Consider the following 22,162-nt stretch of genomic DNA (forward strand, 5'->3'; position numbering starts at 1 on the left):
CCTTGAGCTGCTGAAGGAAGGGCAGGGCCAGAGCCAGGTGCAGGCAGCGGGAGAACAAGGGAGGAAAGGATCCTGCCCGCCCACCGTGAGCCGCCTGTGGGACCCAGAGACAAAGGACACTCTTGGCCGGTTTATTTTGGAACCTGAGGCTGCCTGGCTGCTGGGGAGCAGGGAACATCATCTGGAATCTGGTTTCAGAAACCACCAAGCCCCAAGGGTTTGGGTGATCTGCTGGAGGCCAGCTGGGACAGAAGCTTCTGAGGACCCAGGGCCCCATTGTCAGGGCTTCTTTATTGATGTATTAAATAATACAATCTAGCAGTGGGTCTAAGGAGTATTGTAATTTTTTTTTTTTTGGTGAGGAAGATTCACCCTGAGCTAACATCCATTACCAATCCTCCTCTTTTTTTTCCTTGCTTGAGGAAGATTAACCCTGAGCTAACGTCTGCACCAATCTTCCTCCACTTTGTATGTGGGATGCCTCCACAGCATGGCTGGTGAGTGGAGTAGGTCCCCACCCAGGATCTGGACCTGGGAAACTGGGCCCCGAAGCGGAGCACATGGGACTTTAACCACTTGGCCATGGAGGGACCCTGCAGCACCTGTGGTGGGATAGGGTACTGCTGACACTTCCATTTTGCTGCCTACATTCATAATTGAAAGAAATGCTAAATTTCAGTTAGAGTTCATGAGAGTGAGACGCAATTTCCCCCTGAATTCTTTCCCCATCCCTCCAAAAGGCCTGTTAGGAACCCCTGCATGATATGGATGATCAAAGCTAATCTATGCTGTTAGCAGTCAGGAGAGTGGTTATCCCTGGTGGTTAGTGACTGGAGGGGAACCCAGGTCTGAGGGACTAGGAACAATTTGTTTCTTGACCTGGGTGCTGGTTCCCAGGTACGTTCAGTTTGTGGAAATTCATCCACTTGTGCATTTAGGGTATGTGCACCAATATGCATGAATTATTGATTTCAATACAAATTTTAAAAACACCTTTACTAGAACAGATGTATCTGTAGGGTCAGTTTGCGGGCACGGGCACACACACACACACACACACACGCACACACACACACACACACACACACACACACATGTCGGTCTCTACTGGTGAGCCTCTGCAGGTCCATGGGCGTACACGTGTCTCCAGAACCCTTGCAGGCGTGTGGACACAGATGGATACAGTGAGACAGAGAACACTATTTTTAGGAAATAATTCCAAGCAAAAGAGGAGGCTTCTTGATTTACGGAACTCGCGATTGCTCATGTGGAGGGGATTGCCCTGCAAGGCTGCTGTCATCCAGGCTGGCTTTTTTTTTTTTTTTAAATAAAAAGAACAGTGATTTTATTGTTTTTGTAAAAATAATACAAGATCATCATAAATAATTCAAGCAATGAAGAAAAGTACAAAGACGAAAGTTTAAAATTACCCAAATAGCCACGAGCTAAGGAAAAAAAAATCACCATTCACATTTGGTGATGAGTATTACAGACACCTTTCTTTGTTCACTCAAAGATGGAAGGTAGACAAGGACATGCGTTTATAAAATGGGAACCTACTCCGTCATCTGCTATTTTTAACAAAGGTAGTCCTTTCACTTTACTTGAATGAAAGAGAGGAGCAAGATGCTGAAGGAAGGGGTGGTTCCTAAAAGCATGGGTCCTAGGACCTCTCTCCTCCAGCCTCCTTCGCACATTCCATGATGCACTTCTCCAGGGACCAGAGGCGCCCTTTTGAGGCCTGGCTGTGTTGTGTTTGCTCACTGTTTACCTGTCGCCTGGCCAAGTGCCTCCTTCACAGCAATCTGTGGTGCTTGGGGCTCAGCCCTTTGCAGCCTGTGTGCAAGGGTTGGTGTGGCAGCAGCTCAGTGGGTCATTGATGACATGTTTCATAGGAGTAAAATCAAGGCAAAGCTGACCCTTGGTTGATGGAAAGGGATTCTGTCCTGGCAGAGATCTCTAACAGGTGTCCACCCTGCCCCCTTGAGCTGGTGCCCGGCCATTCCCGGGTTTGATGTGGTAACTGGTGACACGGCCTCCCCGTCCTGGTGGTGTCCCCATCAGGAGCTGTGCCGGCCACATCCTGTTTTGGTGGGGCAGTCAGGAGCACATTCTTCAGCCTCCGTGTCATAGGCAGAGCGTGTTCGCACCAGGTCCTAGATCATTTGAGGCCACTGGGGGCCACATTCTCCCGGTTTGATGTCACACGCCTGTGCCGGCTGGACGTCCTGGTGGATGAGCGATCACTGTTTTCCGGTGCTGCTGTCACTTGGAATCGGCTGTCATTTGTTCAGATTGGAGCGGAGGCGAGTGAGTGGAGGTGTGAGGAGCCTGAGATGCTCTGTCCGTCCGTGTTTCCCGTCTTGGGAAGGATGCCTCACCCTGGGGATTTCTTTGAGATCCTCTCAGCAGGGCTCCACTGCAGCTCTGTACACCCGGGTGCCAACATCTAGATGACAGTTCCAAAGTTGTTGCCCGGCTGTTTCCAAAACCCTACAGGATTTTCCTGGGTCTTGCTTGGCAGACACACATGCCCCATCAGTTGCCAGATGTTGGCACTTCCATGTGAAGTCTAGGCACCCTCCCCCATGCAGGCGCATGGCGCTGAGGGGAGCCTCACCACCCAGACTGGGGATCTGCTCAGAAAAGAAGCCCAGAATTCCTCATTGGCCCAGGAGGCCTCTGACCACCCTCCCTAGCGCCCGGGGGTTTCCTAGAGAAGGGACAAGCTTGAGAGGGGGTGGCACGAGGTCCCTTCCAATGCCCTGCCCCTCGCCCGCATATTCTTTATCATTCACTCCATCATTCATTTGTTCAGGACCAGCCATGCCATGGATCTGGGATAAAAAGATGGCAGGCCCCATCCCTGCCCCACAGAGAGTCCTTCTCAGTCCAGAGTGTGTCGGCACCCATCTCAAGAAGTGTCTCAAGTGTCAGAGTGGGCTTGGTTAAGGAACCAATAGGTGCAAGTGTTCCCTTTTGCATTGAGGGGGACAGAATGAAGGGGCCTTGATGACACAGTCACTCCTGCCTACTCGAATTTAGACATGTTCGTTGGGATGGGAAAGGGAGCAGTGACCCTCCTTCGGGTCTCCGTGCATTCCCAGCAGTCAGAGGGGTCTGGGTTTACCCAGGCCACCATCGGCCAGGTCTGCCTGCGGAGAGGTTGGGAACCTGTGGTCCCAGAGCATCTTTGCGAGCCGTGTCCTTCCCTCTACCAGCACAGCCCCTCCCCAGCAGGTCTGGCCACCCTGCCCTCTGGCCCTGGGAGGAGCATGAGGCTGGGTGTCTGTGTCTTCCAGCTTCCCACAGGCAGCGTGAGGACAGCCTGTGCCCCAGAAGCAGGATGAGAAGATGGCAGACTTCCTGTTACCTCGGGGCACCAGCAGCTTCCGAAGGTTCACCCGGGAGTCCCTGGCAGCCATCGAGAAGCGCATGGCAGAGAAGCAAGCCCGGGGCTTGGCCGCCTCACAGGAGAGCCGTGAGGGACTGCCCGAGGAGGAGGCTCCCCGGCCCCAGCTGGACCTGCAGGCCTCCAAAAAGCTGCCTGATCTCTATGGCAACCCGCCCCGAGAACTCATCGGGGAGCCCCTGGAGGACCTGGACCCCTTCTATAGCACCCAAAAGGTGACTGCCACCCACCCCCTGTCAACACAGCAGACGGGGAGAGGGCTTTGCCTCCACGTGGGGCTCTGTTTGGGGTGGGCTCTCCGGGCTTCGGGAAGTGAGTCACTGGTGCTCTAGATTCCAGTCACCTTGATTTTAGAGCTCCAGAATAAAAGGCCAGAACTGTGCAGCCTGAGGTTTGGTATGAGGAAAGAAAGAGAGCAGCCGTGGTTGATCTCCTGCCTCCTTGTGGAGTACCTCCTTGGGGAATCATCTGTGGTTAGGCTTCACCTCTGGAGGACTCCTGTGTCCCATGGTGTGTGTGAATCGGAGTCAGGCCCTGAGTCCTCTCCTGAGAGGAGTTTGGGCCCCAGAGCACAGCATGTGATCCCCTCTCCTAACCAGAGACAGCGTGTAGCCCCCGCCCCCGCCCCGGAGAACTTGCTGGGCCTTGGCTGTGCCAGGCTGGCTCAGGCTAGGGGCCACGGCGGCAGCTCCCTGGGCCTTGCAGGCTGGCGATGGGAAATCTGAGATGGGTGGGGAGGGAGGCTGTTCTGCCATTGTCCCTCCTGAGTGTAGGGAGACGAAGTGGCTTTTGTCCACTCGAGCAGGGTGACTCAGGTTTCCTCCTAGCATGGATTTCTACCCCGGAGGTAATTCCCCCATCTGGGTCCCCTGCCCTGGCCTCACCTCTCAGGACTGTGTGCCCTGCCCCACCTGCTGCCAGACCATAGGCACACAGGGCTCCTGCAGAGGCCTGGTCCCCAACCCAGCTGCCCACATGTCAGGCCTCGCTGTTGGAGGAAGGGGGTTTGATTTGGACGAGGCCTTTCCCCAGAAGACTCAGGAGGTTGTGGCTGCTCACCTTACTGCTGTCAGTACCAGGGCTGAGGACACACTGGAGGGCAGGCAGATTCAGTGTGCACAGGGCGCGTGTGAGAATATGGCAGGTGGGAGTGCTGTGTGTCTGTGTCACCAGGCCCCTGAGTGTGTGTGTGACTGTGCATTTAGGAGACCAAGAGTCTGACAGTGGGCGTGGTGCACGATTGTCTGTGTGTGTGTATGCACGTACGTGGGTGAGTGGGGGAAGGGAAAGCCCACCCAGTCTCTCTGCACAGCTGGGAGAGGAGACCTTGAACTTGGTCCTGCTTCCTACCCCTGGTTCACATGACTCAGGTGGGGTCAGGGTCGGCAGCTGAGGCCACAGTTGGGGTCAGAGTTAGGCTGGAAGTTGGGATTAGTCAGGATGGGTGGGCCTAGGTCATGGTTGGTCAGAGCTGGAAGTAAGAATTAGGGTTGGAGTTAGAGCTACAGCTGGTGGCAAGTCAAGGTTTCAGCGGCCAGTCAAAGTGGTAATTAGATTGGAGTTAACTGGGCCAGGCAGGGGGACCCGGTTGAGGGTGAGGTCAGGGCTGGGCTCAGCTTTTGGGGGCTGGTGGTAGTTGAGCATGGAAGGAGTCAAGGAGACTCTCCCTTGTCCCTGGGTCTGAGAGTACTTGAACCATGGCCCAGGTATGATTCTGTCTCTAACCTGTCTCTCCTTGCTGGCCCCGGGCCACACTGTCTGCAGTCCCCCCGGGTGATGCAAGCACCACAGCAGAACTTCTGGTCCTGATAGGTCTGGTCAGCTTGTCTCCCCAGCCCAGATTAAATAGAACCTTGTCTCACCAGCCCAACCCTCGGAGAAGCAAGACCCCAGAGCTGTGCCACCTCGGCTGTGCGCACCCTAACCTGGGCAGAGGAGGACCAACTGCTGTCCTCAGGGGCTGCATCTGGCCCAAACATGGCCCACTTGATGGGCACATGGCTCAGCCTCCAGCGCTCATTGTCCATTCCCATGCCCCCTTGTGCTGTGTAGGCAGTGTCATCTGGAAGCTTGGGAACGGGGTCTACCTTGGGCTGCTCATGATCCCTCCAGGGGGAGATACTAGGTTGTCTACTCTCAGGTGGTATGCACCTGACATCTGTCCTACCCTCCAAGAGATGAGGTCCCAGAGAAAGCTTCTCCTGGGCTTGGGTCTACATTTTTTTGTTCTCTGCTCCTTACCCATTAGTTTTCCTGGCTTACCCAGCTCCCTCACTCCCCACTGGGCCTGGTGGGGAAGCTACACAGAGTGGGGAGCGGTCAGAAGGGAGAAGGGGAAGAAGGGGGCATCAGCTTGGTCCTGGCCTCTGCTGTGACAATCACGAAAGGCCCCTTCTTGTTGGGACTGTAATTTTAAAACTAAACTAAATTCCATCCAACCTGACATTCCCCTAAACTTGACCTCATCCCACCCCAGCCATGGGCCACCCATCGAGGGTCCACTGACCTGCTGAATGTGCTGGCTGCCCCCCCCCACCCCCACCCCTACCGCTCCCTCAGTCTCTCACTTCCTTCCATCCCACACCTTAGCCAGGGAACTCTGACTAGGATTCTAGGGCTCTGAGCCAACAGCTGTCCCCTAGAATCCTCTCCCCATCAGGGCCCTGGGGCTGCCACTCCCACCTAAAGCAGGCCTCTGTCCACAGACATTCATCGTGCTGAATAAAGGCAAGACCATCTTCCGGTTCAGTGCCACCAATGCCTTGTATGTCCTCAGTCCCTTCCACCCCATCCGGAGAGCGGCCGTGAAGATTCTGGTCCATTCATATCCTTTGCAGTGAGTCCATGCTGTGTGGACCCTCTAGCCTCACATGGGGTTTGGGGTGGGTATGGGCAGGGTGTTTAGGGCTAAGGGTGGTGCCAGTTCCAGGCTGGTCCTCAGACGAGCAGCACAGTCATCACCAGGGAGCTGCTTAGAAATGCAGACTTTCAGACCCCGCCCCAGACCTGCCGAATCAGCATCTGCATTTTAACGTGATCCCAGGGCTTCTTGGGCACATGCAAGTTTGGGAAACCCTGCTCTGATTCTTCAGGAGAGAAAGTCATGGAGGTTAAGCTACTGAGGACTCCAGAAGAAATGAAGCCTATCAGTGTCCCCTGGCTCTGATATTGGCTCCAGATGTCCCCTCCCACTGCGCCGGCTTGGCCCTGCATCTCCCTGCCCACTTTGGGGGACCTCAAGCAGGTCGCGGGGGCTCAGCCAAGGAGAAACCACCTCCCAATAAAGACCTCAGCTTATTCAGACATGGGCATCTCTCACGGGTGGAAACACTTGCTTTTTGATTAAGTGTTGACAAAATGTTTGCAGTTTCAGAGTATCTCAGAGAACTTTGGTTAGCATTAAATTATATAAATCACAGCTAAAAAAGCTGCAAGCTGCGGAGGAGAGCAGTTGGGGTGCAGCAGTGTAATAAGGGACAGTCCTGGTCTTTGGGCCTTAGAGGGCCTCATTCAGGTCGTGTGTGCCACGACCCAATCACAGCTGTCCTCCCAACTTCAGGAAAGGGGCCCCACAGATGGAGCCTCTCAGGGCGGGCTGGTGTCCAGCTGTAGGGTCAGGCATCTGTGTGTTATTGTGACGGCCTGGGCAGCCCTTCCTCTGGCTGGCAGCTGGCTCTGCTGTTAATCGAATCAGTGCTGCTGGGCTCAGCCGTGTGATTGGTTGTGTGTGTGTGGCTGGCCCGATAGGGCTTCCCGGGGTCACCCCTCAATTGCCTACTCTGGACCAACCTTTTCGGAGGCCAAGGTAGAGACCTCAGCCATCAACCTCTGGGCAGGGAAGAAGGCTTCAGGAAAACGGCTGCCCAGCAAGGGACTGAGGAACCGAGACCGGTGCTGATGCTCAGGAAGTTTTCTGTCCAGGCAGGGATGAGGGAGGCTCCTTCCTGGTTCCACTTTCTGCCCCCTGGGCCCCAGGGCCTGATCCTCACCCCAGGGGTTAATTGGAGGCATTCGGTGCTGCATGTGTTCTCTGCATGCAGATGCTCTCTTCCCTCTTCCAGCTCACTGCTGCTTTTCTCAGGGGCTCCTGAGAAACATGTGTGTCCGGGAAAACCCCCCACAGCTCGTGGCTGTGGCATGAGCAGAGTGGTTTCTAGGGTGGCAGATACCTTAGGGAGGGGCTCCATTGAGGGGGCAGCCTGCCATTCACAGCCGCATCTTACTTTGTGAAGCAACAGTGGTTCTATATTTAATTTTGAGCCATTCTGACACTGTTTCCGAGCTCCCTGTAAGTGCCAGGCACTTTACTGGGCACCTTGGGGGTATCGAGCTGAATAAGAGCCTGTTCTTACCCCTTTGGGAATTTTACAGTTCCCTAAGAGTGATGAGACAGCCACATGAGTAGTTGTCATTCCTGCCAGCGGGTGGGCACAGCCTGGTGAGAGCTGTGCAGCGGGAGGAGGAAAGGCCAGCCTCCTTTCTCACTCTGAGCCTGTCTCCGGCAGCACTCCAGGGGCATGGCCTCCGTGAAAGCATGCTCCAGCTCCCACCTGGGGCTTCTCCTCCCCGTATCTAACCAACCCAGCACTGTTTGGCAGCCACAGCGGCCCCCAGGGATGCAGCAGCAGCCCCAGGGTTCCTGCAAGACCCTGGACTGCGCCATGGGGCGGATGAGGCCACGAGGCAGGTGGTCGAGGGAGGCAGTGGGGGCACTGGAGTCCCCAGCCTGTCCAGGGGGTCCATTAAGCAGTGGCTCTGAGGCTGTGAGGTGCTGGCTTCACCCACAGTCCCTGAGGACTCTGAGCCAGCCTGTGTCCCCCAGGGCAGCTGCCCCAGGGAAGTGGCTCTGCCTCAGTGAGGCCCTGTGCTGGGCTGCCTGCAGCTGCCTTGACACTCCACTGCCTGGGGATGGGAGCACACTGTGGGCCCTCAACAGCGCCCCTTAGTGGGTTCAGGGGACACTGGGGGAGAGGAAGGGCCGAGATCTGTGGGGTTTGGGAGCCTCCTGTGTGCCCTTGAACCTGCCATTCAAAGTGTGGTACACAGACCAGAAGCATCAGCATCACAAGGATCTTGTAGGAACTGCCGAATCTCCGACCCCACCCCAGGACGTGGTTTCAGCAAGGTCCCCATGATTTGTGCGCACACTGCCCTAGGGCAGTTGTTTCCAAGTGTCATCTGTGAAGGCCACCTTAGACTCACCTGGGAAGTTTGTTAAAAATGCAGACTCTTAGCCCTGTCCAGACCACAATCATCAGTGTAGGAATCTACACGCTCTCCATGCATTTCTCTCTTTTGTAATGGAGATATAATTCACATATCATAAAATTTACCATTTTAAAGTTACAATTCAGTGGAGTTGAGTGTATTTATATAGTTGCACGAACATCACTGCTATCTAATTCCAGAACATTTTCATTACCCCAAAAAGAAATTCCATGCCCATAAGTAGTCACTATGCCTTGCTAACACACACAGATTTCATGTTGCATTATGAACTTTTTTGAGTCGTGAATTGTGAACTTTCACTCTGCTTACATGTTTTTCTTACTGTGATAAAAAGCACGTAACATAAAATTTGCCATCTTCACCAATTTTTTTCTTTTTTGGTGAGGAAGATTCACTCTGAGCTAACATCCGTTGCCAACCTTCCTCTTTGTTTGCTTGAGGAAGATTAGCCCTGAACTAACACCTGTGCCAGTCTTCCTCTATCTTGTATGTGGGACACCACCACAGCATGGCTGATGAGTGGAGCAGGTCCGTGCCCAGGATCCGAACCTGCAAACCCAGGCCACCGAAGTGGAACGTGCAGAACTTTAACTACTCAGCCATGGAGCCAGCCCCCAGCCATCTTAACCATTTTTATGTGTGTAGTACAGTCGTGTTAACCACATGCTCGTTGTGCAATAGATCTCTAGAACTTTTTCATCTTCCAAATCCAAAAGTCTATACTCATTGTTGGCTTACATTTTTATATCCACTCAAACATCTGAGTTCCCACACATGCACAGTTCTGTGCCAGGCCCTTTCAAAAGGGCCGGAGGGGCGAAGACAACCTTAAAAGGGGGCGGAAATGCAGTCCCTGCTCTCAAGAAATCTGCCACCAGGCAGAAAGAAAACCTGCTCACTTGCCACCATCCACACGTTCCCAGTGACATGCCAGCAAGTGCAGGATAATTCAGTTGGCTTTGCTCTGTGCTCCACGCTTGCAATGCATCCCTGGGAAGTTGCCTAAAAAGTAAATATGGGCATGCAGAATTATTTTTTCCTGTATATTTTTGTTATAATCCTGCAGAACGTGTTCCTGCCAGGATTAAATAGAAGAAACCAACTGAACTCCCCATTCCGCTGTAGTCACATCCAGAGGCCTCACGCTCACGCCGAGAAGCATTGTGCCTTCCTGGGTGCGCAGGATCTGTTCACAAAATCCTCCCACGTTCCTCTAGCAGATTCAAATGGGCAATCAAACCACATGTTTGTGTGTGTGTGTGTGTGTGTGTGTGTATGTGTGCATGTTCATTTAATAGCACAAATATCTGAAAGTACCCCCCACAGTTAATTCCCTTCTCTTTGGGAGTTTTTTCACTTCTTGGGGAGTGAAGACAGGCAGGCCAAGTTTCAGTCATTCCCCACAAACCATGCAGGCAGTCTTTGCTGGCATTTTAATTATGAGGCTGGGAGTGGGTGTTGGGGACAATGACACGACAAGATCGAAGATGTTCAGCTGAGCTCAGGCCTGGAGAGCTGGCCTTTGCCTCTGCCTACACATGGGACCCGCTCAGTCATCAGTCTGAAACTACCAGGCAGGGCAAACAGGTGTGCCCTGGCCAGGAGTGCACTTGGCTCATCTCTCTGGTATTGGCTGTGTGCTTGGCTCCATGGGGCACCTGGGGACGCTTTGGGGAGAGTCACAAGGACTAGAGGTTCAGTCTAGGGAGGAAGAGATGACACACATGCATATACACAGGCACACACATACACAGGAGTGACTGGGGATAGTGAAGGACTGTCCTCAAGGCCAGGAGAGCCAGGCAGGGCTTTGGACACCAAGTGGCAGAGACTAGAGTCTGCCGCATCTCACCCTAAGCCATTGCTATGTCTGGAAAGCCAAAACCCAGACAGGTGGCTCCTGTTATTTCCCACCATTCAACCCAGGCCCTGTCTTTCAGGACTCAGAAGGGCTGTCTGCTGTGTCTCTTCCCTAAGTCTCTGTGTTAGAGTTCAGCTCACCTTGTCTGTGTCCAGCCAAGTCCTCTGGTCCCAGGCAGCCTGCCCACACCACTGCTTTCTGCCGAGGGGCCTTTCCTTTACTCTAATGAGAGCTGTGAGCACTCTGCCTACAGCCCAGAGAGGCTTGACTCCACAGGGAGGGGGTCTCCCCAGTCCTCAGCCCAGCCTGCTTCGCCGTGACCAGCTGGGCTGACTGATTGCTGGAGGAACCCTAGCTGGCCTTCAGTGCCTGTCTAAATGCCTCCTCTGGGAAGCCTTCCTGCCCAGTCCAGCCAGAGGCGGGTCTGGATTCTCATAACATCCCATCTGGGAGCAGTTCAGTGGCTCAGATGCCTCCCTGTCTCTCACACAGGGCCAGGCACACACGCTCAGGTGAGGTTTGTTCTGCAAAATGACAGTTCCATTCCTCCTCCTGGGTGGCAGTCTGCTCACACTTTACGGAGCCCTTCACTCATTTGGTTTTCATACTGTCCCGTGGGTGGCAGAGTCCAGGTGTGAGATCGCATTCCCACTTGGCAGATGGCAGCCTGCGCAGTGCGACTCACGCAGGCCCTTCAGTCTGGAGGCAGGGGAATGGACCAACGACGTTGGGTGTCATCGTGCAGACAGTGCCACAGCAGGGCTCAGAGTGGAGGCTTGCGCTGGGTCATCCAGGGCTCAGAGCGGGCTCTGCCATGGGCCAGCTTTGTACCTGGAGTGGTTTTCTGTGGCAGCTGTCACAAATGACCACAAATTTAGTGGCTCGAAACAACACAAATTTAGCATCTCACGGTTCCGGAGGTCAGAATCCAAAAAGGTCTCCCTGGGCTAAAGTCAAGGTGTCTGCAGGCCTTCCTTCCTGGAGGCTCCAGGGAAGAAACTGTTTTCTAGGCTTTTCCAGTTTCTGGAATCTACATGGCTTATGGTCCCCTTCTGTCTGCAAAGCCAGCAACAGCTGGCGGAGTCTTTCTCACGTGCGTCCCTCTGATGCTGACTCTCCTGCCACCCTCTTTCACTTCTGAGGACCCTGTGATGACATTGGGCCCCCCCAGATAATCCCGGATAATCTCCACATCTCAAGATCCTTAATTTAATCACATCTGCAGAGTCCCTTTTGCCATGTAAAGTAACACTCACAGTTTCCAGGGGTTAGGATGTGGTCGTCTTTGGGGGGCTGTTATTCTTCTTAATATAGTATCCTTTAACTTAACCTCACGGTGCCTCCATCTCCTTGTCTGTGAAATGGAGACGAAGTCCCCCCTCATGGGTTGTTGGGAGAATTGAATTAGTTAGTGGATATGGAGAGCAGAGCCTTGCACCTGGGAAGGGCTCAGTAAATATTTGCTCTTAGCATCATTACTTTCATATTTCAGGAATCATCTGGGATCCTCAGTAGATGGTTTAGCAATGGATCTGTGGGGATGAATAAAGGCTGGTTGAGGGGTTCGTTAACTGCCCGGCAAGGAAAGCCTTGGCACAGAGCCCGGGTGTGGGGAACGTGTGTGTGTGTAAGGGAGAAGGGATACTGAGATGTGTATCTGATCCTGCCCTTGAAAGCTGGAGAAGGAGAGAGACCTGCCATGGAGACCCCCAGAGGGATGGGCAGATGCCAAGCTGAGGGAGGGACCGCGATGCCAGGAGAGGTCTCTCTGGCCAGGGAGAAATCAAGGCTTCCTGGGGCCATGGTTTCTGAGCTGAGCAACTCTGGTTTGACTAAGAAGGGTTCCCAAAGCCCAATGTCAGATGAGAATTCAGAGAATTTATTATAAACTGGGGGCTGGGTTTGGTCTGCTATTGCCTGGTTGCCTAGAAGTAGGCCTGGAGGTATGGAGGACATCCACCTGGATTCCTTGAGAGGCCTCACGTCTCTCCCCAGCTGGGGCACCCCCTACTTAGAAGTCAGTACTTGAGTTCAGCCCAGTCTCCAGGCTGACTGCCTTGGCCTCCCCTCGGGCCTGAGTTTGAGCCAGGCAATGGAAGAGGGTGGAGCTCTGGTAGAGAGGAAAGAGGCAGGCCCCTGGAGCTCAATTATTGCAGCTCCCGGGCAGCCTGAGGGATCGCAGAGCTGGTGGCGGCTGCTGCGCTTGGGGTTGAGGCTGGGGTGGTGTGGTGAGCCTGGGGGCAGCCGCAGGCAGGGCTTGGGAGGCCCAGCCTCTCCTCTCTGGCTGGGGAGGGGATTTGTGAGGGCAACAGAGTGTCCCTGTTCTCAGCCAAGCCCTTGGGGGATCCCAGCCCACAAGAGACTGAGCGTCTGTCCCTTGCTTCTCAGCAGGCCTTGCAGAGGTGAAGGAGGCTGTGAAGATCAGAGCTTCGTCCAGCCAAAAGCAGCAGCTAGGACTTGTAGCCAAAGAGTCAGGGGTCAGACAAGGCCTCGGGTAGTTCAATTCAAGGTCAAAGGCCCAGAAGGATGCCCAAGACAGTCCCAGCATTTGAAGAGCTCCCCTGCTGGTGAGGGACAGGTGGACATTGCCATTCAGTGAGCAACCTTGCAATGAGAAGGGGATGCCCCGTGCCCTGGGGGTGCAGGGGCTGCAGCAACCGAGGTCAGGGCAGGTTGCTCGGGGAGGGGATCCTCCTGCTGGGGGTGCTCCTGCTGAGGGGTGCTTCTGCTGAGGGGTTTCTTGGAGGAAGAGAAGGAGTACATCAGGTGGAGCAGAGGACAGGCGTGAGGAGCATGTGCAAAGTCAGGAAGCAGCACCTGCCTCCCCCAGGGGCAGTGTGTTCTCACAAGATGTCTAAGTTTTGGCAGGAGAACAGCTTTTCAGAGAAGTCCTAAGCCAGAGTTCAGCCTGAGTGGCTCCTAAAGAAGTGGGGAGGGGACTCGGAGCCCTGCCCCATGGCCTTCCTCTCCCACACTGGCCCCTGAGGAACAGTTTATAAATGCCTCTCCCTCCATTGTGGCTGAGGACAGCACTCCTGTGTGGCTCCAGGATTAAATCTCTGATGTCTGGGGGTCGGCCCTTCCTCCCTTCCCTCCAGGATGGACCCTCCAGGGGACCCTGCCAAAGGGGCGAATTCAGGTATCTGGTCCCTGCCAGGGGCTGTGGAGCAGAGCAGCTGTCCAGCTGCAAGTGCCAGGGAAGGGACAGAGGCCAGCCTCGGTGGGGAGAGGTTGGCACAGCCCAAGTGTGTCTCCTTGGAGCCCCTGTTGCATTGATCTGGCAGCACTGGCCTGGCAGTGACAACCCCAGGGCCAGGCCCCTCTGGCAGCAGTGGCCAGCTGGCCCCCTACACGCAGCTTTCCTTGACCCTCGCCACGCTCTTCAGCATGCTCATCATGTGCACCATCCTGACCAACTGCGTGTTCATGGCCCAGCACGACCCTCCACCCTGGACCAAGTATGTCGAGTGAGTATCTTTAGGGCCTCTCCAGCTGGCCCCTTCTGTCCTCCCTTTTCCATTCCATACTGTAGCCCCTAAAGTCACCCCAAAAGAGGCCCAGGGACTCACCCACCTGGGGTCCCTTGGCCAAGCCCCTACCCTCCTTCTCTACTCCCAGGCCTGCCAACTTCTGGCTTTGAGCTGTGCCCTCAGGGGAGGAAGCTCTCTAGGTTGGCAAAGTGGGAATGTCTCCCTGTCGCACTCTAAAGAGTATTGATGACCTTGGAGAAGGCTCTGAAATAATAATAATTTATTGAGCCCTTAGTGCATGCCAGCGCGATCATAGAACAATAAGCAGCATCTCCTTTAACCCTCACGGCAGCTCCACAGGGAAGGCACAGCCACTCTCCCCATGTGACAGATGAAGAGACTGAGAACTGGAGAAGTTACTTGCCCAAAACCATGCAGCCAGGAGGTGTGGCCACTGAGAAAGGCCCAGAGATCTCCCCACTTTTACCACACTCTGCTGCCTTTTTGTCCCCAAGTCCCGCCTCAAACCATTTGTGCAGTTTTAGAGAACTATTTCTGGTCCTCTCTTCCCAAATGAAAGTACCTCACCCCCAGGTTCTAAGCAGAGCTGAGAGGCCCTTGGTGCAGTTGGCTCCTGTCTTGAGAGGACCGACAGAATGTTAGGGACAGCCTCTCTTACCAAAACCAGGGCCCACAGCCAGCAGCTGAGACCTGGGAAGCAGTGTGGGTGTGGCCCTCTCCCATTCCAGCCCTCTGGGCCACAGTCCCGGCATCCAGGCATTTGGGATTCTTCAGCCCATCCCGGACAGAGAGAAAAGGCCCCCAGCCAGCCGTCAGTGTTAGAACATTAACCCCCTTTCCAAGCCCAAGGCAGACAGCTGTGCCCACACCTACCTGTAGGCGGTTGAGGACAGACCATGCTCCCATCACTAGCTGCCTGAGGACCCACAAACGAGGGTGAGGGGCCGTGACTCTGAGTGTCCTTACTGTTCCACGGTGGCCACCAGATGCCTATGTACATGGACCCCCAGGGCTGGGGTGAGGGGGTAGATGGAACATCTTCTTACACCAACACAGCCAGGAGAGAGAAGGTGGAGGGTTCAGATGGGCTCATGGCAGGCACTCAACAATGCTAAATCACCAAGGGGGAAGATGCATTAGTTAGCCAGATGTTTGGAATAAAGCTCCAGCCCCCAACTCCAGCTCTGCCAATGGCGATGTTGCAGAGAGCCTCCGGGGGTCTGAGGGCCTCTTGAGAGAGGAGCTGCATGGGGCTCATGCCGTGTGGGGAACCTGGCGAACCTGGCCTGTAGGCTTCGGCCTCCTGAGAAACCCCGCCGGTCTCTCCTCCCCAGGTACACCTTCACTGCCATTTACACCTTTGAGTCTCTGGTCAAGATTCTGGCTCGAGGCTTCTGCCTGCATGCATTCACCTTTCTTCGGGACCCGTGGAACTGGCTGGACTTCAGCGTGATTGTCATGGCGTAAGTACCTTGCTCGCTGCACCATGCTGTGCCACCCCAGGCCACCCTGAGGGGCGTGTGTGCCACTCTCGGCCCCGGGCTGCCAAGCCCTCTCAGCTCCCTGGGGCAGTCCACGTGCAGCTCTGCTCGGGGCTGTAGGGCAGCCCTCCTGACTGCTGTAGCAGGAGGAGACAGGATGGAGGCCCTCAGCTCATCCTAGTGGGAGAGATGGGTCCAAAGTGGCTCAGGTGGGTCACGGTGGTCAGGTCCACTGGCTCATCTGTGGCTTTCCAGCAGCCCTGTGCTCAAGGGACATCATTAAGATTCTGGTTTAGCATCCTCTGCCCTTTCTGACAAGGGAAATCAGTATTATGGCCTGAAATCTCTGGACCACTGTGAAACAGTAACCAGACTCCAAGGTGATTAAGGATGAAACTGCAGGGAAGAGAAGGGGCCTGGAGAAGTGACCAGGCCTCCCTGGGAACTCATGCCGGGCACACCAGCATGTCTACTCTCTCTGCTCATAGACTCCACGTTTGGCACATTTTATGGCACCTGATCACTGACATGATCCATTGGGTCCTCACACCAGCAGAGGAGGTAGGCTGGATAGGGATTCTTGATCCCTATTTTCCAAATGAGCAAACTGAGGCCAAGGACACACACTGAGTCTGCCAGAAGGTGAACATCATCGCAGCCTGGTCTGTGCAGGTTGAGACCTCACTCCCTTGCCTAGGAGTCCCTTGCAGGGGGGTTGGGTTGAGGCGTTGCACTCCGGCTGTCTCGGGCAGTGGCTGCTGTGTTCTAGTGGGGACAGCTGCTCAGGGAGGGTCTCCTGTGCAGGACTCGTGGTCAGGGCTGAGCCATCAAACTCTTTCTGGAAGCCTGATGTGTGTGGAGAACCCAGTGTGTGCAAGACTGGGCTCCACACCTTGGCAAGAGGCAGAGATGGTGAGGGTTATATTCCCTGCCCTTGCAGAGCCTCAGTTTCCCCACTTGTGAAAGGATGGTGCTGGGCCAGGTGGTATAAGAGGTTCAGTTCAGCTCTTCCTTTCTAGGACTCTCAGATTCACTGAATCCACCCATTCATGACAAAGACTTTATTTAACCCAGACATGAGCAGCCCTGCTGTGAGCTCAGCCTTGCTGTGAGGGAGAAAGCAGAGGGGGAAGCTGGGCCCTGCTCATGGGATGCTTTCAAACTAGATAGTGAACCTGGTGGCTAGAAAATGCATCAGAACCTGTTTCTAGGTACCCTGTGAGCTGACTCCAGCCCACCACTTTACAGCTGGGGAAACTGAGGATCAGAGAGAGGCTGCCACTTGCCCCCAATCCAGTGTAGATTTAGGCCCAAGCAGAGCCAAGTGAACAAGGGAGAGAGCAGTGGGAGATGAGGATGCAAAGTGGTGGGGTAGGTTGTGCGGCCTTAGAGGTGGAGGTAAGAGCCAGGTGGGGGTTAAGAGCAGGGAGTCACGTGCTCTGATTTACATTCTCTGAAGTTCGCCCTGGCTACTGTGTGGACAAGAGACTGTAGAAGGTGACGGTGGAAGCAGAGCAGTTAGGAGCCTGTTTTAGTAGCCAGGAGGGAGGTGACAGTGGCTGGGACCAGCGTCCAAGTGGAGAAGGTGAGCGACATGGTCAGATTCTGGATGTATTTTGAAGGTGGGTCAGGCAGGAGACCCCCAGGCGGTTCTTGGCTTGAGTAGCTGGGTGAATGGTGTTACCACCCATTGAAACGGAGAAAGGTGGGAGGAGCTGGCTGAGGGAGGAAGAGAATCAAAAGTCCAGTTTGGAATGTATTAAATTTGAAAGCACCTGGTGTGAGAGATTGAGTAGGTGTCTGGATATTCTAGTCTGGAGTTCAGGAAAGTGGTCCGAGGTGGAAATAGAAATTTAGAAGCCCTCAGGATGTAGATGGCATTTAAAGCCAGGAGACTGGAAAGACATCACCTAGGAGTGAGTGTAGCCAGAGAAGGGAAGCTGCCTGGGGACTGTACTGAAGGATGCTCTAGGGTCTCGAGGTCAGGAAAGAAGGAGGATTGAGTGAAGAAAACTGGAGGGAACTGCCAGGGAGGGTGGAGGGAAACCAGGAGAGAGCAGAGTGATTCAACTGGAAAGGTACAGCAAGGAGACCGAGGAAGGTGAGAACCAAGAATGGACCAGCCATTGGAGTGGACAACGTGAAGATCATTGATGACCTTGACAAGACAGGTTCCAGTGGGTTGAGGGACATACGTCTGATTAGACAGGGCTGGAGAGAGTGGAAGGAGGCGAGGTGGAGCAAGTGTAGACATCTGGAGGTATCTTTGCGGGCTGATGGAAAGGATCCAGTAGAGAAGGGAAGTCTGATGATGGAGGAGGGGCAAATTGCAGAGCAAAGCCCTTGAGCTGTCCCGAGGGGTGGGAATCCAGGGCCTGGGGGGAACCTTGACCTTAAGAGCAGGGCAGGCAGAATTTCAGGTGGTGTTGGATAGAGTAGATGATGAGAGAAGGAATTTCTCTTCTGATTGCTTCTATTTTCTCAGTGATAAGAAGCAGGGTCATCAGCCGAGAACACAGAGTAGGGAGGCATGTCTGAGGTTTGAGGAGAGAGGGAGCACTCTCATGTCGGAGCCATGAGCTATTGCACTGACTTGGAAATGGAGTAGGATTGCTGGCCGGGCCCTCGAGGAGGGGGGCTGTGATCCCTGGGCCCCTGAGGGCCTGGTGTCACAGGAAGGGAGCTTCCACAGGAAAGGACTCAGCGTCTGCCTGATCCATCCCTACCTTCCCATCCTGGAGCCTCAGCAGGACTGTGTCACAAAAGTGACACTCCCAGACCCCAGGAAAGGGGTCGCGCTGGGCCCCTTGTCTGACAGCAGAGGCCAGGCTTCGGCCCGTCTTCAGCCCATGTCTCTGGGAGATGCTCTGCATGACCTCAGGCCCTTAGCACGTCCTCCTGTCCTGCTTGGGGAGAGAATCCCAGTCTCAGTCCCCATGAGATCCTGTGAGGACCCGCTCCTTCTGCTCAGCATCACAGAGCAGGTGTGTAATCCTCACCACGGCTGGCCTGCCTGCCTTCGCTCTGAACCAGAACCAGGGGTGACAAAGCAGAACAGGGCCTCAGAGGCCACCAGACTGTTTCCACGTCTCTGAGCATCTCACAGAAATGTCACACTCAGTTCCCCGGGGGCCGCATGGACCCATTGGAATGTAGGTTTGTGCTCTGGACTGGACTCACCTGGCAGCTCCGATTGACAGAGATTCCGCCTTATGAACACAATGAATTAGTGCTACGGTAATGCAGTGAAACACATCATGCTACAGCCAAAACAGTTCAATAACATGGGACGCCTAGGATAATCAGAGGAGCCTTGAGTGGCAGAAAAGTTCTATTCGATGAAATTCCCCATCCCACCCTTGGTTTTACAGATGGAGAAACTGAGGCTCAGAGAGAGCCTACCACTTGCCCAAAGTTATAGAATGAGTTAGCAGCAACACTGGGACTAAAACCAAGTCTCCTAACTTGTAACCAGGAGAGGCACCCGCAGTCTGATGCTTCTGATTCCCCACCCCCAATTTAGGGGCTGTGGGAGGGTCAGGGGGGTGTGCCAGGAAGCCTGCCAGGCAACCCTCCAGCTGGAGCTCTTCGTGGGGCCCCCTCCCAGCTGGGCATTACCTGCTAGTTAGCACAGCCTCCCTCCCACCTTCTGGGGTTGTTATGGAAATCAAACCTGGAGGGGAAGGGAGGGAGGGCAGAGAGGAGAGGGTGGCATTCAGTGCGGTAGCTGTGGTGCTGGCTATACCTTCTGCCAGCAGCCCCATGAGGGGCCGTCTACATCGAAGGGGAGGGCTGCACAGCAGCGTAGGGCTGGAGCAGGAAGAACGCCAGGGTCTGCCCTTCCTCTTGGTTCCTCAGCCTCCCAAAAGGCTCCTTGCTGTGCTGCTGCTGGTGTGATGGGGAAGGGATTCTCACCCACCACCCTCTGCTCTTCCTGTGGGGGGGGCCCATGGCACCACCCGCCACAGCTGTCTGCCCTTGCCCAGCAGCTTGGCCACAGCAGAAGGAGAAGAATGGCTTGGAGGAGAGTTGTGCCAACCTCACAGGGGCGGAGCCCGACCCGTACCCCTGCTACCGCGGAAGCTGGCCCTTTGCCTGCTTGCCACACTCCAGGGCCCCAAGAGAGGGCTTGATGGGGTCTCGGGCCCCAGCACGGGAAGCAGGCAGGCACCAGGCTCTGGACCGAGTAAGAGGCAACAGCTCGCATGTCACAGACATGGTCACAGACACACCGTGCCCTCACGCAGCCCTGCACCCCACCTTTGAGACTTCCTTCCCCTAAGGATTGCGCTCCCACGCGTGTCCTGACTTCACAGACACGCAACCACCAGCCCCAATCCTGTTCTCAGCCACTCAGCTGACTTTGCAAGCCTGTCGGGAGCACGCGCCTTGGGGTTTTGACTTCTCTGTGCCCGGCACCAGCAGCTGAGGAGGCGGACGAGGAATGGAGGGCGGGTACTGTCTGTGCAAGGGTGAGGTGTGGCAGGTTCTACACTGGGACAGGCAGACACAAGCTGAATTCGAGCTAGAGACAGGCAGTTCTTCACTGGAGATGCCAGGAGACACACAGGGTCTGTAAGGGACAGGAGGAGAAAAGCAAGGACAGTTGGTTCCCTCTCTGATCTGTACAGTGCTCCACTCACACTCTGTTACCAGAAGAGGCAGTCTTGAAATCAGTGTCCTGAACAAGAAAAGCTGTTGTCCCAGGCCACATCTGCTAGACCAGCAGCAGGAAATGGGACCCAGAGCCACCAGCAGGCTGGAATCATGGCTTTCGTGTGATGGCAACATTGGCAATGGGCCAGGCTCCACCTGAGAGGCCCGTGGCAGCACCATGTCTGGATGGAGAGTCCGAGCCCGAGAGAAGAATGTGAGACAGAGGCCTGAGGGTCTGAGCCATAACAGAGAATGGAGTAGTCATCAAAAGTTGAGAGGGAGCTTGGACCAAATTAATAGGTGTATATGAGCCAGAACAAGGGAGGTGACTTCTGCTCCCCACTGGAAGATGGGGCTGCATCTGATTGCTGTACCAGAGAAAAATCTGCTAGCTGAAGTGAATCTGGGGGATGGAATGGAAACTACACCACAGAAAGGATTTGGTATAACCAGAAGGAAAGCTCTGAGAATGTGTTTGCTGACTTCCCACCTCTGAAGGGATGTGGTGAGTAAGGAGGGAGCAGGCATGGTCCACCGGGCCCTATGAAGATGGAAGGGCCCCATGAGTGGACATAGAGGAAGCTGGTGTCAGTCAAGCGTCAGTTAGAGCTGGACCAGGCTGGGCCCAGCTGATCCCAGGACGTTGAGTCCCTTGACACAGCCTGCCAAGTCCTTCCCTGTAGACACCCCCAGCTTGAAGGCAGATTCAGAAGCTCTGAGCAGAGTGGAGGGGCCTGGAGGTCCAGACTGACCACAGAATGAGTCCAGTGGACTCTAAGCACACCCTTGGCACTCAGCCGGTGTCACTGGGCTGATGTGCTAGGTCTGATGTCACTCAGACACCAGGTCACACACACTTGGTTAAACATCAGACATCCTGAGTCCACTGTCCTTTATTAAACATCAGACACCTTCAGTTAAATGTCAGACACCCTGGATGCGGAGCCTTTGGTTAAATATCACAGGTCATTGCCACTGTCCCAGTGGTCCTGGTCACACACTGTTGATCCTCCTCTCAGACATCCTGGTCATGTGGCCCAACCATGCATGTCCTCACGCTTTGCTTGGGCAGGTCTCTACCCACCAGAGACCGACTCCTTCCTCTTATGGCTGTGAAGGCCACAGATGGATGACTGTCCAAGTTCTAGGTTGGAGCCCCACGGCCATTCAACCCTGCTGAGCACCATTCAGACCCAAGCAGGATAGACCCCAAGGAGGGCTGCTCACGTCCAGAGGTCACTCCTCCTGTGGAGACCCAGGGCCATCCTTGGGAGACACAGAGGGTACTGCAGTAGACTCATGGGGTAGGGGCCAGCATCTCTCTAGGACCCCCTCATCCTGCTCTTTTCTCTTCTTCTTTTGGCCGCTGCCCGTGAGTAGTCGCAGAGCTGAGTATTCAGGCAGCCTCCCTTCCCATCTCCCAAAGCATCGTCTAGCGAACTCTGCTTTTCCCGTGGACGATTCAGGTCGCCTCCACCTCATGACTTCAGGGACTCCTGAGCCACTCTTTGCACAGAGATTTCTGGTTGGAAGGAGCAAGAGGGCAGCCCTCGCAGACCCAGCCATGCCTCCGTGGTGATAGTAGCCAAGGCTTAGGGTCCCCCAGATCAGAGCAACCAGACACGAGTCGACCACAGTCTGCAGAAGAAAGAGCAAAACTAGGACCAGAAACCCACTTGCTTCCTCTATCACCCGACCTGAGCCTCCTGGAAAACTATTTTTCTCATCACCCTGCTGTGTCCCCAGCCTCAGACCCTGCCACATGGTTTTGTGCCACCGTCCCAGTGGCATGGAGAATGCGGCACATCCTGGCACAGGTTGTTCACGGGGCCATCACTGGGAGAACCAGTGTGGACATCCTTAAGGCACCCACACTGAGGTCCCTGTGTCAGGAGGGTTGAGATCAGGAAGGAGACCTGGCAGAGATCCCAGGCCATCCAGAGCCTCCTTGTGGGAGGGGGAGAAGGGAGAGGGCTGGTCGGGGAGGGCAGGCTGAGGTGCCGCTTTGTAATTCCCAATAACTGTGGTTTGA

General features: G+C 54.8%; 1 protein-coding gene across 6 annotated transcripts in view; it reads left to right on the forward strand.

Annotated features, from left to right (window-relative positions):
- Nucleotides 1-22,162, forward strand: part of SCN5A (sodium voltage-gated channel alpha subunit 5) — a 99,389-nt gene that overhangs the window by 12,577 nt on the left and 64,650 nt on the right. For 5 of the 6 annotated variants that reach the window (XM_046647980.1, XM_046647995.1, XM_046647974.1 and 2 more), the window contains exons 2-5: nt 3,303-3,627; nt 6,118-6,236; nt 13,880-13,969; nt 15,328-15,456. In XM_046647980.1, the coding sequence (XP_046503936.1) occupies nt 3,355-3,627; nt 6,118-6,236; nt 13,880-13,969; nt 15,328-15,456 (611 nt within the window). In that variant the 5' untranslated portion in view covers nt 3,303-3,354. Of the gene's footprint in view, nt 1-3,302; nt 3,628-6,117; nt 6,237-13,879; nt 13,970-15,327; nt 15,457-20,525; nt 20,636-22,162 lie in introns of those variants that run through there. The other variant, XM_046648005.1, reaches the window with a different exon arrangement.

Source organism: Equus quagga, chromosome 1 (genome assembly GCF_021613505.1).
Source record: "Equus quagga isolate Etosha38 chromosome 1, UCLA_HA_Equagga_1.0, whole genome shotgun sequence".
NCBI lineage: Eukaryota > Metazoa > Chordata > Mammalia > Perissodactyla > Equidae > Equus > Equus quagga.